Below are 14,683 nucleotides of genomic sequence, written 5' to 3' on the forward strand. Positions count from 1 at the left end.
TCTACTGTCCCCCCCCCCCCCCCCCTCCCATGTTCAACACGTAATATGCACGATCACGCGATAATCACATCGCCCTTCCATTTCTCGTCGAGTGTTATGATCGTCCTTCCCTCCTTCTTTTCCGACCTTTTGTGTCTGCGTTCCTGAGTGGGCGGCGCGTTCAGCCTATAGCCTTTTGACCTTGTCCGACCCTGCGCGTCCCGCCATCGCGACCCGGCATCACGTTCGTCCGCCTCGTGTCCGCGCCGAGCATACCCCGTCTCACTCGCGCGTGTCGGCGCTTCACATCTTACGCCTTTGCGGTGCTGCATGACCTCTTTCTCCTGACTTCTTTCTCTCGTGCACGCCAACGTTAGCGTTTCGATGGAGCGACCAAGTCGATTCATGCATCGCAACTTCCGCGGACCTATACCGCCCCCTTCTTCCCCTCGTATACGTTACCCATTCAGATTCAAAACTTGCGCCGTTCCATCGTGACCATCATGACCTCGTCCTGACCATCGCCCGTGTCCCAGCCTGCTACCTTCGCGCTCGTACGCCTCCACCATCCACCTCCCGCCGCACATCCCTCGGCTCGGCGCCACGCCCACCTCCCAAGGCGACATCCGCGCAAGCACGATGCAGCTCTCCGCGCTCCCCCTCCCCTCCTCCTACTCGCCCTCTCTCTCGCCCTTCAAGCACACGACCGCCCACGGCTCTCCGTCCATCCTCAAGCAGCCCGGGAGCGCCGTCTCCACACCCGCCCCGATCCCGGAAAACAGCCCTCCGCCCGCTCCTCTCCCCACCGCGGTCCCCGCCCCCGCGCCTCCCCGCGTCGAACACCAGCACTCCTTCGTCTTCCCCACGCCCGCCTCCCAGCCGTCCTCCAGCGCCGCCTCTCTCGCGCTCTCCGCGTCCTCCTCCTCCGACGAAGACACCCTAACCACCGCCACCTCCGACCCCCTCGCCGACTCGACCTCGACCCTCCCCTCCACCCACGCCCCCTCCTCCCGCCGCCGCGCCCGGACCAGACCCTCCGGCCTCTCCCTCCTCATGGCGCAGCACCCCCCGACCGCGCCCTCCTCGCCCTCGCCGGTCGACTCCCCGCGCTCGTACGACCCCACGCCCACCGCCGAGCACCCCCGCCGCGCCTTCCCGGATCTCGCGGAGGACGAAGGCGGGTCGGGCGAGCCGACGCCGCGCCCGGTGCGCCCGCGCGATCTGCCGCCGGAGGACGCGAACGGCGAGGGCGAGACGGCCCCGCTGCTGCGCGTGAACGAGTACCCGGGTCTGCCGTCGTACAACGCCCTCTCGAACGGGCACGCGTCCTCGTCCTCGTCCTCGTCGTCCTCGTCGTCCTCGTCCGCGAGCAAAAAACCGCTCGGCCCCGCGCTCAAAACGCTGCTCTCTCGCGCCGTCTCGAAGGAGAACGTGGCCGCGGCCGCGCGCGCGCTCCCGGCCGTGGTCCTCGGCACGCTCCTCAACGTCCTCGACGGCGTCTCGTACGGGATGATCATCTTCCCCGCCTCGGGCGTCTTCGCGTCCCACGCGCTCGGCGGCGCCGGCGTCTCCATGTTCTTCGTCTCCGCCCTCGCCGCCCAGCTCGTCTACTCCGCCGGCGGGAGCGGGTTCAGGGGCGCGAACGGGAGCATGATGATCGAGGTCGTCCCGTTCTTTCACGTGCTCGCGGGCAGGATCGAGCGCGAGGTGGGCGCGGCCGGCGGAGGGGCGAGGGAGGTCGTGGCGACGACGTTGGTGGCGTACGCGCTGTCGAGCGCGATGACGGGCGTGGCGTTTTTTGCGCTCGGCGCGATGAGGATGGGCACGCTTATCGGCTTCTTTCCGAGGCACATCCTCGTCGGATGCATCGGCGGCGTGGGCGTGTTCCTCATCATCACCGGGTGCGCTCTCTCTCTCTCTCTCACTCGCTTTGGTCGCCCGTTGTGGGACGCTGATTTCTGATTTTTTTTCCCCCTCTCGTACGCAGGCTGACGGTCAGCACGCGCATGGCGGACGATGATTTCGCGCTCGACTGGGCGACGTTCGAGGCCCTCTGCCTGAACGCGCACAACCTCCTGCTGTGGGTCCCCGCGTTCGCGCTCGCCGCCGTACTCAGGGCGATCACCCACCGGTGGCACCACCAGCTCGTATTCCCGCTCTGTACGTCTTTCCCCCTTTCACCGATTTGCCCCCCCTCCTTCGCCTCTCTGGTGGAATGCTCATGAACCAAAATTAAATAAAAAATAAAAAATCGTACTGCGGGGGGAAAAAAAAACAGATTTCATCGTGATTCCGCTGGTGTTCTACTTTGTCGTCCTCGTCGCCGGGCTCGATCTCGACCACCTCCGGCGAGCCGGCTGGATATTCGAGAAGGGTCCGTCGGGCGAAAAGTGGTACCGGTTCTACACGCTCTACGGTGGGTTTTATTCATTCGTCAAATTTCGTCGTCTATCCTCGCTTCGGTCCGGAATGTTGACCGTGGAGGGGGCGGGGGCCTGCAGACTGGAACGCGACGCGGTGGGGCCCGTTGTGGTCCACCCTGCCCACGCAATTCGCATTGTGAGTGTGCGCTCCGTATGCGCCCCGTGACGACGGCCGAGTGTTGATGCAATCGAGCGCGGTAGATTGTTCTTCAATATATTGCATCCGCCGTTGAACGTGCCGGCTTTGGGTACGTGTCCCGCTTTGCGGGTGAAGTCGACGTGCTGAGGGCGGTCATAGCCGTGTCGCTCAACGAGGATGTGGATACGAACAAGGAGCTCGTTGCGCACGGGTACTCGAACGTGCTCGCCGGGCTGTTGGGAACTGTGTGCGTGGTCACACACACACTCTCTTTGCTTTCGCGCGTGCGTGCTGATCTCCTCGCATAGCCCTAATTACCTCGTCTATGTCAACACCTTGCTGTACGTCCTTTTAGTGCGCCTCAGAGAATTGGACCTGACGATGCTCGATGCAGATTCTATCGCGTGGGCGGCGACACGCGTATATCCGGGTTCCTCCTCGCACTCGCGACCGCGATACTGCTCGTGATCGGTACCGGCCCCATCGCGTACTTGCGTAGGTTCTCTCCGTCCGCTGAACGTACGCGCGCGACTGATGTTTTAACCCTCACATAGCGGTCATGGTCGTCGGCGCTCTCATCTTCGTCCTCGGCATCGACCTTGTCAAAGAAGCGCTCTGGGACACACGGCATCGCGTCAGCAGGTACGGTATTCTCTGCTCGCGGTCCCGCCGTACGTTGAACGTCGTTCAGGATGGAGTACATCACCATCGCGAGCATCATGGTCGCGATGACCGTCTGGGACTTCGTCATCGGCGTCTTCTTCGGCATCGTCGTCTCCTGTTTTTTCTTCGTCGTGCAAAACTCGCAGAGGCGCAGCATACGCGCGCTCTACACCGGCGAGACGGTGATGTCGACCGTACGTAGGCCGAGCAGCCACCGGGAGTACATCCGAGAGGTGTCGAAGCAGACGACGATCATGCAACTGCAAGGTTCGTCTCCCCCTCCCCACCCTCCTTCGTTCCGCATACGCGCGTAAAAGTCGGAGCTGAACCCGCTGTTATTGATCCCAGGTTTCCTGTTCTTCGGCACGATCACTCACGTCGAGGAGACGATCCGCGCGCTCGTGGACGGCCCGGCGTGGCAGCGCGCGCCGGTGCGCTTCCTCGTCGTCGACTTTTCGCTCGTCGCGGGCGTCGACATGTCCGCCGCGGAGGCGTTCGTGCGCGTGCATCGGGTCCTGCGCGCGAAGGCCGTCAGCCTGTGCCTGTGCGGAATCCCCCGCGGCGCGGTCGAGACGTCGCTCGCGAGCGTGGGTCTGTTCGAGGCGGAGGGCGTGCGGCTGTTCGGGAACGTGAACGACGCGCTGGAGTGTGAGTAGTGAATCACCGCCCGTATCGTCTGCGAGGGTCTGTGCCGGCTCACGAAGATCGTTTTAGGGACCGAAAACGCGTACTTGAGGACGTGGTTTGTGTCGCACAAGGTTGAGACACCGGCCATCGGTGAGGGACAGATGAGGTTTCCCTTCCGTGACGACTCTGATCGCGCCGTACAGTTCTACCAGGACGACAAGACACCGACGACGTTCTTCAAGGTTCGCTGTCCGCCACCCCCCGCCGGAGTCATATCCGCGATGCCGGCTGGCGGACCATCGCGCAAGGTTAGATTGTCACCACGGACCACGTCGCATCTACAACCTCTCACCTCTCTGTGCCAGATTATACGATCGACCGTCCCGTCGACCAGGACATAGACGCCAATGTGCCAGAGCCGCTCTCGACGCTCGAGAAGGCCTTCGCCGCGCACGGGCCGCTCGACCGCGCGCTGTTTGCGCCGCTCGCGGCGTACCTCGAGCGGCTCGCGTTGCCCGAGGGCGAGGTGCTCTTTCGGCAGGGCGATCCCTCTGACGCGCTGTACCTCGTCCAGGAGGGCGTGCTGCGCGCGAGCTACCGGTTCGCGGGGCACGCGCCGCCGGTGGAGGAGAGCATGGTGCCGGGGACGCTCGCGGGTGAGCTGAGCGCGCTCAGCGGCGAGCCGCGCAACGCGACCGTGGTGGTGGAGCGCGCGGCGGTGGTGTGGAGGTTGAGCACGGAGAGGTTGGCGACGCTGCTTGAGGAGAGGCCGGAGCTCGGACGGGCGTTTATGAGGCTCGTGCTCAAGAGTGAGTCGACATTGTCTTCCATAACGTCGTGTAAGGTGACTAACAGAACCGTCGGCAGCTGCCAAAATCGATTATGACATATTATTGGCGGCGCTCGCAGCGCGGCAATGATGGCGCCGCCAACGACCGGAACGCATGCGGGATGTATACATCTATAGATGCGAAGTGTACTCACGCGATCATATATAGACGAAACGACTGTAATTGAGCGGACGGTTGGTATGGAGGCCATCATCCGCGCTAGTTCTGATGCTGTCCTTTTGTGTTTTGAACGTTACCCTGGACATCTCGGCATTTTCAACGGCTAGGCTTGTCCTGAGAGAGCTTTTACGCCTCATGATCAGGAGCCTACGTAAGTCCTATTGCGCCGACATGCTCGTGCTGTCCTTCCGTGAGTACACCGCCGCGGTGAGTACGCCGCGAATGGCAGAACACTCGAGAGCGGTGCCTTATCGCTCGCAGTGGGCATGGATATGTAGTCCCTGGGGATTGGAAGAATGGTCGGGCAGGTTACAGCTTGTAAAACGAGCGTTGGGATTGGCCGAGCGCTTCATAAATATTTCGAGCTCCGCTCGAACCTCGCAGGAGGCCGAGGACCGCGTCGGTCGCGTGGGGCACTTCTCCCTTCTGCCCCGGCCACACTGGGACTGCTGTGTCCCTACGCTCGTCGTCCTTGGGAGGACGTAAGGCGAAACTAAATATCACGGACAAGATGACGCCCGCGACCTTGGAATGGTCCGACGGGTCCGATCGGACGGCCGATTTGCGGAGACGCCTTGGTGCAATGGGGATTATATTCTCCATCTCCCTCTTCGGTACGCGTGTCCTCACTGTGACTATGCTCTCGTTCTCGGGCTTACAATTGAACGTGGCGATCAGCCGTGTCCTTCCCGACGCTGTCCAAGAAGGTATCCTTCCTCCGAATACCGAAGGTGGTGTTCTTCATCGGAAAGCACTTCGGGACCGGCGTCATTCTCTCGACCGCGTTTGTACATATGCTGCAGGACGCGTTCGAGGTGCTCCTTGATCCGGAGACGAAGAAAGTCAGCGACATCGGGGATTGGGTTGGGATTATCGTGTGCGCGTTATCCTTCCATATTGACGAACATCGGTGCTTACTCGGATTGGATTAGCCTCGCATCTTTGATATCGATATTCCTCGTTGAATGTTAGCGCAACGTGTTTCATCTTCATTCATGTGTGCTGATAGTCGTCATCTGCAGACATATCGACATCGTATGTAGACCAAATGAACGCCGACGACCCCGATCCCGAGTACGGCCACGACCACCTCGATCATGCGCACGCTCACTCTCGCTCCCACTCTCACTCCCACCCGCATTCGAGAAACCGCTCCAAGGATGCCGACCGCGTCGACGGCACCGTGCCCTCGGAGCGCGCACCCCTGCTTCCCCTCACGACCCAGTCCTCCCACAACGCGAACACGCTCCCGCAGTACGACGGCCGCAGCGCGCGCCGGCAGCTGTCCTACTCGCACTACCACCCCGCAGACTCCGCACCCGCACTCCCACCCGCGGCGCCGGGCCCGGAGCCGTACGCCTACCACGTCCTGGAGGGGCACCACCGGCACGAGAGCCGCGAAGAGCATGCCTTACATCACGGTCGGATGCCGCGCACGCGCACGCAAAACTCGTCGGTCGTCACCGCCTACACCGGCCCGGGCGCGTTCACCGTCGACCTCGGAGCCGTCCCCGAAGCCGACGCCCACTCGCATTCGCACGCGCACACGCATGCACGCCCGTCGCTGGACTCGGCCCTGGCGGGCACGATCAGGACCGCCAAGGGCGCCAAGGACAGGCGACCCGTGAGTTATGGCCCGGAGGAGTTTGGTCAGGGGCATATCGTCGGCGTCGGGCATGTGCATCGGCACGGCGAGGGCGTCGGGCACCACGCGCACGGACTGGAGGAGACAGAGGAGGAGGAGGACGAGCAGGATAGGCCACTGGACGAGCTGGACTGTGACCATGCGAGGGAGCACGAGCACGAACACGAACACGCACACGAAGGCGACGACCACCCGATATCGCCGGCGCAAGCCGCTGCAATCCGCAAGCGACAGGTCGTCAGCATCTTGGTGAGTCGTCCCATCGTTACGATGTGTTGGTGCAAGGAGGCTCACGAGGGACGCGCATAGGTCTTGCAATTAGGCATCATGATGCACTCGTCGATCATCGGCGTTACGCTCTCTATCACCTCCGGGCCCGAGTTCGCGTCGCTGCTCATCGCCGTAGCGTTCCACCAGCTTTTCGAGGGGCTCTCGCTCGGCATTCGCATCGCTTCCCTGCCATCGCCCGCGCGAGCGTCGTTCGAAAAGGCGGGCCGGGACAGGCTTGGAAGGCTACTGAAGCCTACGCTGGCTGTCCTTTTCGCTATCACGGTGCCAGTCGGCGTGGGCAGCGGGCTCCTTGCGTTTGGGAGTGGGACCATGGGCTGTACGCACCGCTTCTTCCGAACTCGTCCTCCGTTATATTGACATATACTTCTTTTCGCTTCTGGGTGCAGCTGGAATGAGGCTGTGGCAGGGCATCATGTCCGCGGTTTCGGCGGGTATGCTGATTTACGCTGCGTGCGTGGAGATGCTCGCGGGCGACTTCGTGATGGACCCCCTGCTGTGGAGAAGCGGGCTCGGGCGTCAGGCGCTCGCGCTCGCGAGCTTGCTCCTTGGTGCAGGGATGATGGCCGTGCTCGGGTGAGTGTCGATTCTCAACTTTGTTCAGGCTTTGCGAATGGCGTGGCTGACGAGTTTTCTTGGTTTCGTTTCGTCTCGCTCTTTGATCCTCGGGTTTGGGATGCCAGAATGTGAGTGAACCAGAGTCTCTGTAGGCGTTGAGGATCGTAGACGCTGACGAGGGATCCTGGTTAGATATGACTGAGACTGAAGGTTCATCTATCGACTTTCATGGATCCAGGAACCCGCAGCGCGGCACGACCAGAGTAGTCAACCATATGGAGCGACGACGATGGACTACAGGAAAAAACGTTATTGTATCATGCTAATCACTAGGTTAATGTAAAAAATACTTGCGTTCGCCGGATAGAATCGGACTGGCGATCTGGAGGAAGTTTTCTGAGGAGCTGCAGTCGCGTGCGCCGACTTGCTTCAGAACTTGCGTTTCTCTCTCGCGCATATTGTGTGCGTCCCGCACCAGGCCCCGGCTGAAACTCCTTTGGGCGATGACCATGAACTCCGGGCGGAGGACTCTGAACGAGTGCGAATAGCGACGCGAAGGGATGAAATATTGGTGTCCTCATCCACATTGCCAACACGAGTACATCAGATCCGCCTCGCATTCTAGCCATCTCTTCCTTACGTCATCTCGTGTTTCTACCAGTAATGCCTCGAAACTAGCAAACGAACTGAAAGAACCTCTCCGTTCGAGGCGCCGTTCGCACTGCTCAGCCTCGGCGCTCGGTCTCAAGACAGTTTCTCACACATTGTATACATCCTGGCGTTCCAGCTGCAGCCATTGAATGAACACATTCGCCATTCCCGCTGCTGAGCGCGCACCTCCACTCTCACGATCGATATGTACTCGTTATAACCTAGGCCGAGACTCAATCTAAACCACCCCGTTCCCGCCGGACCGAATGCAGTGTCACTTCCGGCGCAGTCTGAGTCAGTACCACCCGCCTAGATAACGTGCATCGTCATGATGTTCTCAATCGACATCGATCTCCACGACCACCACCATACCGATGGACCGTTGTCCCGACGAAGTCCTGCTTGCAATCTTTACCCTCTCCTGCGCCGATGATGGTACTACCGGTCGCTCTCTCTCGGGCGTCTCTCGCCGCATCCATCGCGTCTCGGCCGCCGTGAAGTACAAGTCCCTCGCCGTCCATGGTGCTGTGCAGATGAACGCACTCGCCACCCGCCTCGCTCCTCCCGACGACGGAGAGCATAAGCAGAACGTCAAATGTTCCACTACAGCAGTTCCGAAAGTCGAACATCTTCTCTTGTCGATGAATCCACCTGAAAAGGTGGAGGCGGATGATTCGCCACTGAACGCTGCGGTGACCTCCCAACCCAAGGCCGAGGATGACGGTAACCGAGACGAAGAAGGGAAAAGCGAAGCTACGGACTCTAGCGACGAAGATGATACAACAGAGGTCCTTGAGCGCAAGAGGTTGCGGGAAGCTGCAGACGCCCTTACTCCCCTCCTCGCCCTCGTCGCGCCGACCCTCCGAACTCTGTTTACCGACTTCTGGCCTCATCCAGACGCATCGCTTCCATCTCTGCCCCGCCTCGGCACCCTTTCGCTCCCGCGCGTTGGGACAGTGCTGCGCCTGCCTTCGCCCCTTCCCTCCCTCACCCGCCTCCACCTAACCGCCTGCTCGCGGGTCTCTAGCGCGCGACCCCGCAGGAGCTATCAAGAATTCTGGGAAACGCTTGCCGCCTCGCCTATACACGGGACGCTATCCCACCTCCGCATTTCGGGTGTGCAATTCGGCAATGCTGCCGAGTTCCTCCGTATACTGCTCGACGTACCGGTCGACCCGGAAGGCCCTCGCAAGTTGGTGGACCTCGGCGGTGGGCACATGGTTCGCGTCGCGCCCGTCATGGGCGCGTACGCGCACTTTCCTCCGGGCTCGGATAAGGAGCAACGCGCGATGGAGACGGCTGCGAAGCTGCCGAAGCTGAAGAATGTGTGGATTGAGGGGCAGCGGTATGTAAACGGGGGAGGGTGCGGCACCAACGGTTTCGCGCACAGCGCGGCCTTCTCCGGACTTTGGGCGGTTGCACGGGAGGCGCAAAGACGGAATGATGCAGGCAGGCTCGTGATGCTCCCTATCAGGGACGGCAACTACGGGTCGGAGCAGCTTTTGGAAGATTGGCTGAGCTACGTGGGTGGTGGCTCAGGTCCGTGGACGGAGGGTCCCGACAGTTAAACCGTAAACATCGCAAAATCCTACAGTCAACGCACCGGAAATGTGATGACTTAGATCTCTCAGATGTGAGTGTTCTCCAGATGGATCTTTGGGTCATAATCTAACCTGGATCCAGACTGTCGGCATTGTCTATGAAACGCGCGAACTACAGGGTGGTGCGGCTGGAGAAGGATTGCTGGGCTGCGCTGGAGGAAGTGAACGGAAATGCTGGGATTTTTACTGTGTATTTCCACTGACTCATCGAATGAGCACGAATGGCGACGAAGGGGCAGAATAGCGATAAGTATGTCCGCATCCACGTCGTCAACGTTCACAATTGCAACGACTTCAAATCGGTATCCGCCTGTGGATTCGCAGCACAGCCATGACTTGGACTTCTTTCATGAGCATACGTCGTCTCGTGTCTTCGCCGTTTCCACCCGGAACTTGATGTGCGTTGCTTCATGCCTCGAAACTGGCGCGCGAACTGAAAGAACTTTGTGCATTCACAGCGATGTCCCCACTGCTCAGCGCTCAGCCTCGGTGCACGGTGTCAAGGCACTCGCTCCCATACGTATATACATTCTGGTGTTCCAGCCGCTACCTCTGGTTCGCATTGAAGGCTTCAAGGAACAAATTCGTCATTCCCGCTACTGAGCGCGCACCTCCGCTCTCACGATCAATACGCTCGTAAAACGTAGGCCGAGACCCAATCTAAACCACCCCGTACCCGCCGGACCGAATGCCGTTGTCAATTCGTGCGCAGTACCACCCGCGTACATAACGTGCCTCACCATGATGTTTTCAATCATCATCTATGCCCACGACCACCACCATACTGATGGACCGCTGTCCCGACGAAGTCCTGCTTGCAATCTTTACCATTTCCTGCGCCGATGATGGTTTTACCGGCCGCTCCCTCTCCGGTGTCTCTCACCGCATCCGTCGCGTCTCGGCGCTGGTGAAGTACAGATCCCTCGCCGTCCGTGGTGCTGCGCAAATGAACGCACTCGTCGCTCACCTCGCTTCTCCCGACGATGGAGACTTCGAGCAGAACGTTCCGAAAGTCGAGCATCTTCTTTTGTCGATGAATCCACCGGAGAAGGTGGAGGCAGATGAGTCGGCATCGAAGGTTGCGGTAACCTCCCAACCCAAGAACGAAGGTAATGGTGCCTCAGATGATAAAGGAACAGGCGAAGGTACAGATTCTAGCAATGAGGATGTCCCGAAGGTCCTTGAACACAACAGAGCTCAAGAAGCTGCAAACGCCCTGACTCCCCTCCTCGCCGTCGTCGCGCCCACCCTCCGCACTCTGTTTACCGACTTTTGTCCCAAATCAGACGCATTGCTGCCATCTCTACCACGCCTCGCCACCCTTTCGCTCCCGTCCGTTGAGTCCATGCTGCGCCTGCCTTCGCCCCTACCCTCTGTTTCCCGCCTCCACTTGACATCCTGCTCGCAGGTCGACAGCGCGCGAGCCCACAGTGGTCGTCAACCATTTTGGGACATGCTTGCCGCCTCGCCTATGCACGGGACGCTCTCCCACCTTCGCATTTCCGGCGTACAATTCGGTGATGTGGCCCAGTTCCTCTGCGTCCTGCTTGACGTACCGGTCGTTCCGGAAGGCCCTCGCGAGTTGGTGGACCTCAGTAGTGGGCAAGTGCGTTGCATCTCGCCGGCTTTGTTGAACGCGCACGCGCACTTTCCTCCGGGCTCGGAGGACGAGGAACACGCAAGGGAGACGGCTTCGAAGCTGTCAAAGCTGAAGAACGTGTGGATTGAGGGGCGGCAGTATGTGAACCGGGGATGGTGCGGCACCAATAGTCTTTTGCATGGCGCGGTTATATTCGAAATTCAGGCCGTTGCACGGCAGTCACAACGACGGGACGATGTGGGAAGAGTGGTGATGCTTCCCGTCAGGGATGGCGAATACGGGTCGGAGCAGCTTTTGGAGGATTGGTTGAGCTATGTGCATGGTGGCCCGGGTCCTTGGACGGAGGGTCCCGACCTTTGAGTCGCAAACATAGCAAACCTCGCCAGTTAGCGCACCGGTAATGTGTTGACTATATCTCTCAGATGTAAGTCTGCTCCTGATTGGTGTTTTTGTGGTCATGATCTGACCTGGATGCAGACTATTGGCATTGTTGGATTACGTTGGCGGAAGTGCGGGATGTGAACGGGGATGCTGGGCAATTTACTGTGTATTTTTATTTTCAGTCGGCTCGTGCTATCCGGTCGAAGCCCGCTGCCTGGAGGTCGTTTCGCGGCTTGAGAGCTCGAGCTTGAGGAACCTGTCATCTATGCCACTGTGTTTCTCTTCTACGTTCCTCACTTCTGCTCTTCTACAAGATGTCTGTACTCTCTGTCAATCATCTTGATTTCATATACGTACTTGCGACCTATCCTGCCTTCGTATTTAGGTGATCTCTATCTTGCGGCAACCGAAAAAACACGCGGCAGGACGGACCTACAGACATAGCCCTTCTTCTCTCACCACAGACCACCCGAAGGGTACTGGAGCCATACCAGAATGTGGACGAACGTCTGCCCGGACGAACTCCTGCTCTCCATCTTTGCTTTCGCCTGCAGCGACGGTGGCCAAACCGGCCGCGCACTCTCGCTTGTCTCCCGCCTCTCATATCGCCTCTCTGCTCTTGTTAAATATCCCTCTCTCGTAGTCCATGGGCCCGCAGAGCTATGCGCACTGACCGATCACCTTTATGAGCGTAGGAACGAATATGCACATGCAGAGATACGGGGACGAGGTGGCATCGGACTGCCTGTAGTATATAGCACCTGCTCGTGTCGATCAAGCCTCGGTTTTCATTGAAGATCCCCCCTACGCATCAACGTGACGTGGACGAAATAGGTGCAAGGATGACGACGACGATGAGGACAAAGACGAAGATGAAGATGACGATGGCGAGGATGAGGACGAGGATGAGGGTGCCGCCGAGGAGTATTACTATGACGATTCGGACTCGAACGACAACCCCACGCATTCCGGTCTCAACGATGCACATTCAGATGTGTCCTCCTCAGGCCTGAGATCTAGCCAGTTGGAACGCTTCACTGCATATCATATCGCTGGTGCTGAGCACAGGTATCTGCACGCGGAGTCGATGTCTATGCCTTCGGTCAGGATACACGATGTTATCAGTTATGCGGACAGCATCATCGGTGCAGGCATGAGCGAATATGATGACGAGGAGTTCGTCCGGGCAGCGGTTCATGTTGTGCAGAGATCAGTGAACATCGATAGCATGATGCTGGACTGGTGGGAAAGGAGGAGCCGCCAGCAAGGGCCAACATCATAACCAGCAGCATACGTGAGTGAACGCCCGTGAGAGTGTCGGCTAGTAGTAACAAACTGCTCCATAGCGTGTGATATCTTTATTTGCCTCAGGCTGCAGAGAGACAATGCATACACGAAACCAGTGAACATTCACAATATAAGCCCGAGCTTGCAGCAACAGGAGACACAGTGCCTACACCGCAATAAAGAAACAGTATCGATGCATGCGTGCTGGATGAGGGCTCCATATGATCGCAGCTGTTCAAGAGGTGTGCTCGGCCCAAGGACCGGAACCACCACCAACATAACTCAGCCAGTCCGCCATGAGCTGTTCCGACCCATAGTCACCATCTCTGATAGGGAGCATCATCAAGCTCCCTCCGCTCTTGCTCTCGTCATGCCGTCTCTGCGACTGATGCACAAGAGCCTCTATCCCGGAGAACAGCAACTTATGTGTGGCCCTACCCGTGCCACACCACCCCCGCTGCACATGCCGTTTCCCCTCGATCCAGACGTTCCTCAGCTGAGGGAGGTTTGCCGCCGTCTGTCTTGCATGCTGTTCACACTCCGACCCCGGAGCAAAGTGCGCGTGCTCGCCCCTGATGACTGCGAAGCGAACATCGCGCCCGTCGCCGAACGGCGTTTTCCCCGCGCCTTCCGGGTGAACCGGCAAGTCAAGCAGGACGCGGAGGAACTGGGGCACGTTGCCAGAGGATTCGTTCACGCCGGAGAGGCGAAGGTGGGAGAGCGTCGCACGCATCGGCGAATTGGCAATCACAACCCAGAGGTAGTTCTCGTCGCCACGTCCGGTGTTTACGACCCACGGGGATGTGGTAAGGTGAAGGTGGGTCATGGAGGGAAGGGGAGGAGGCAGGTGTTGAAGGGCCTCTCCGGAGGGGAGCGAGAGGGAGGCGAGACGCGGCAGAGACGGGAGCGCGACGTCGGAGGTAGGCCAGAAGTCGGCGAAGAGAGTCCGGAGGGTGCCGGCGACGAGCGCGAGGAGGCCAGGGAGGGCGACGGAAGCTTCGTGCTGTCTCTTGCGCTCGAGCTGGAAGCATCGGTACCAATCGACGTCCAGATTCGCAACCCTGCCTTTGCCCTCTTCGGATCGGGAGTCGTCCTTCTCGCCCTTGGGTCCCCCCGGCTTCGGCTCGTCTGTCTGCCGCGTTTCGGGCGGAATCATTGACACAAGAAGATGTTCCACTTTCGGAACGGGTGCGACACGGTCGTCGACGTTCTGCTCGGGCTCTCCGCCGCCACGGGCAGCAAGGTGAGCGGTGAGGGCGTTAATTTGTGCAGCACCGCGGGCGGCCAGTGACCTGTATTTCACAGGCGCGGAGATGTAATGGACGCGGCGAGAGACACAGGAGAGGGCGCGGCCTGTGGTCCCATCATCGACGCAGGCGAGGGAAAAAATGGCGAGTAGGATTTCGTCCGGACAGCAGTCCATCGATACGGAGTGGTTCAGGTGCCGAATCTATGGAGGGACCGAGGAACAGCGCTGGGGAATGCACTTTATTTGTGCGGGTGAGGTTGCGCAGCATGCGGGAATGCGGCTCGCAGTCGAACCGGAAAGTTTGCGCTGATGTCTCGGCGGTGTTGATGCATTTCTAAAAACATAATGCATCAGACGATCCTGTACCACGCACGTACGGCTCGCAGTCGAAGCGGAAAGTTTGCGCTGATGTCTCGGCGGTGTTGATGCATTTCTAAAAACATAATGCATCAGACGATCCTGTACCACGCACGTACGGCTCGCAGTCGAACCGGAAAGTTTGCGCTGATGTCTCGGCGGTGTTGATGCATTTCTAAAAACGATAATGCATCAGACGATCCTGTAACCACGTCACGTACGGCT

At 59.5% G+C, this 14,683-nt stretch overlaps 5 protein-coding genes across 5 annotated transcripts in view; 4 read left to right on the forward strand and 1 right to left on the reverse strand.

The window, feature by feature from the left end:
* PUNSTDRAFT_146454 (uncharacterized protein) overlaps nucleotides 1-773 on the forward strand; it is a gene marked incomplete at its 3' end in the record, with an annotated part of 1,873 nt that extends 1,100 nt beyond the window's left edge. The window contains exon 2 of the mRNA XM_007388224.1: nucleotides 516-773. Within this exon, the coding sequence (XP_007388286.1) occupies nucleotides 516-771 (256 nt within the window). The remainder of the gene's footprint in view (nucleotides 1-515) is intronic.
* An 859-nt stretch (nucleotides 774-1,632) lies between these two features.
* On the forward strand, nucleotides 1,633-4,717 carry PUNSTDRAFT_76111 (sulfate anion transporter; the record flags this gene model as incomplete). The annotated part of the gene is made up of 14 exons (XM_007388225.1): nucleotides 1,633-1,880; nucleotides 1,967-2,139; nucleotides 2,258-2,395; nucleotides 2,481-2,538; nucleotides 2,604-2,650; nucleotides 2,701-2,788; nucleotides 2,850-2,882; nucleotides 2,936-3,036; nucleotides 3,096-3,183; nucleotides 3,233-3,471; nucleotides 3,553-3,852; nucleotides 3,919-3,981; nucleotides 4,035-4,139; nucleotides 4,197-4,717. The coding sequence occupies 14 exons, from the start codon at nucleotides 1,633-1,635 to the stop codon at nucleotides 4,715-4,717; spliced, it is 2,202 nt and encodes a 733-aa protein (XP_007388287.1).
* A 566-nt stretch (nucleotides 4,718-5,283) lies between these two features.
* On the forward strand, nucleotides 5,284-7,662 carry PUNSTDRAFT_146456 (Zinc/iron permease). The gene is made up of 7 exons (XM_007388226.1): nucleotides 5,284-5,455; nucleotides 5,520-5,718; nucleotides 5,774-5,808; nucleotides 5,864-6,735; nucleotides 6,796-7,093; nucleotides 7,164-7,350; nucleotides 7,522-7,662. Exons 1-7 carry the CDS (start codon nucleotides 5,353-5,355, stop codon nucleotides 7,532-7,534), a joined length of 1,707 nt encoding a protein of 568 aa, XP_007388288.1. The 5' UTR covers nucleotides 5,284-5,352; the 3' UTR covers nucleotides 7,535-7,662.
* A 681-nt stretch (nucleotides 7,663-8,343) lies between these two features.
* Nucleotides 8,344-12,003, forward strand: PUNSTDRAFT_146457 (uncharacterized protein). Its single transcript, XM_007388227.1, has 4 exons — nucleotides 8,344-9,616; nucleotides 9,667-9,982; nucleotides 10,043-11,608; nucleotides 11,662-12,003. The coding sequence occupies exon 3, from the start codon at nucleotides 10,348-10,350 to the stop codon at nucleotides 11,542-11,544; it is 1,197 nt and encodes a 398-aa protein (XP_007388289.1). The 5' UTR covers nucleotides 8,344-9,616; nucleotides 9,667-9,982; nucleotides 10,043-10,347; the 3' UTR covers nucleotides 11,545-11,608; nucleotides 11,662-12,003.
* Nucleotides 12,004-13,073: 1,070 nt separating this feature from the next.
* PUNSTDRAFT_128324 (uncharacterized protein) overlaps nucleotides 13,074-14,683 on the reverse strand; it is a gene marked incomplete at its 5' end in the record, with an annotated part of 2,353 nt that continues 743 nt past the window's right edge. The window contains 4 exons of the mRNA XM_007388228.1: nucleotides 13,074-14,302; nucleotides 14,340-14,435; nucleotides 14,475-14,534; nucleotides 14,574-14,633. Of these exons, the coding sequence (XP_007388290.1) occupies nucleotides 13,088-14,302; nucleotides 14,340-14,435; nucleotides 14,475-14,534; nucleotides 14,574-14,633 (1,431 nt within the window). The 3' untranslated portion in view covers nucleotides 13,074-13,087. The remainder of the gene's footprint in view (nucleotides 14,303-14,339; nucleotides 14,436-14,474; nucleotides 14,535-14,573; nucleotides 14,634-14,683) is intronic.

Source organism: Punctularia strigosozonata, assembly GCF_000264995.1.
Source record: "Punctularia strigosozonata HHB-11173 SS5 unplaced genomic scaffold PUNSTscaffold_17, whole genome shotgun sequence".
Taxonomy (NCBI): Eukaryota; Fungi; Basidiomycota; class Agaricomycetes; order Corticiales; family Punctulariaceae; genus Punctularia; species Punctularia strigosozonata.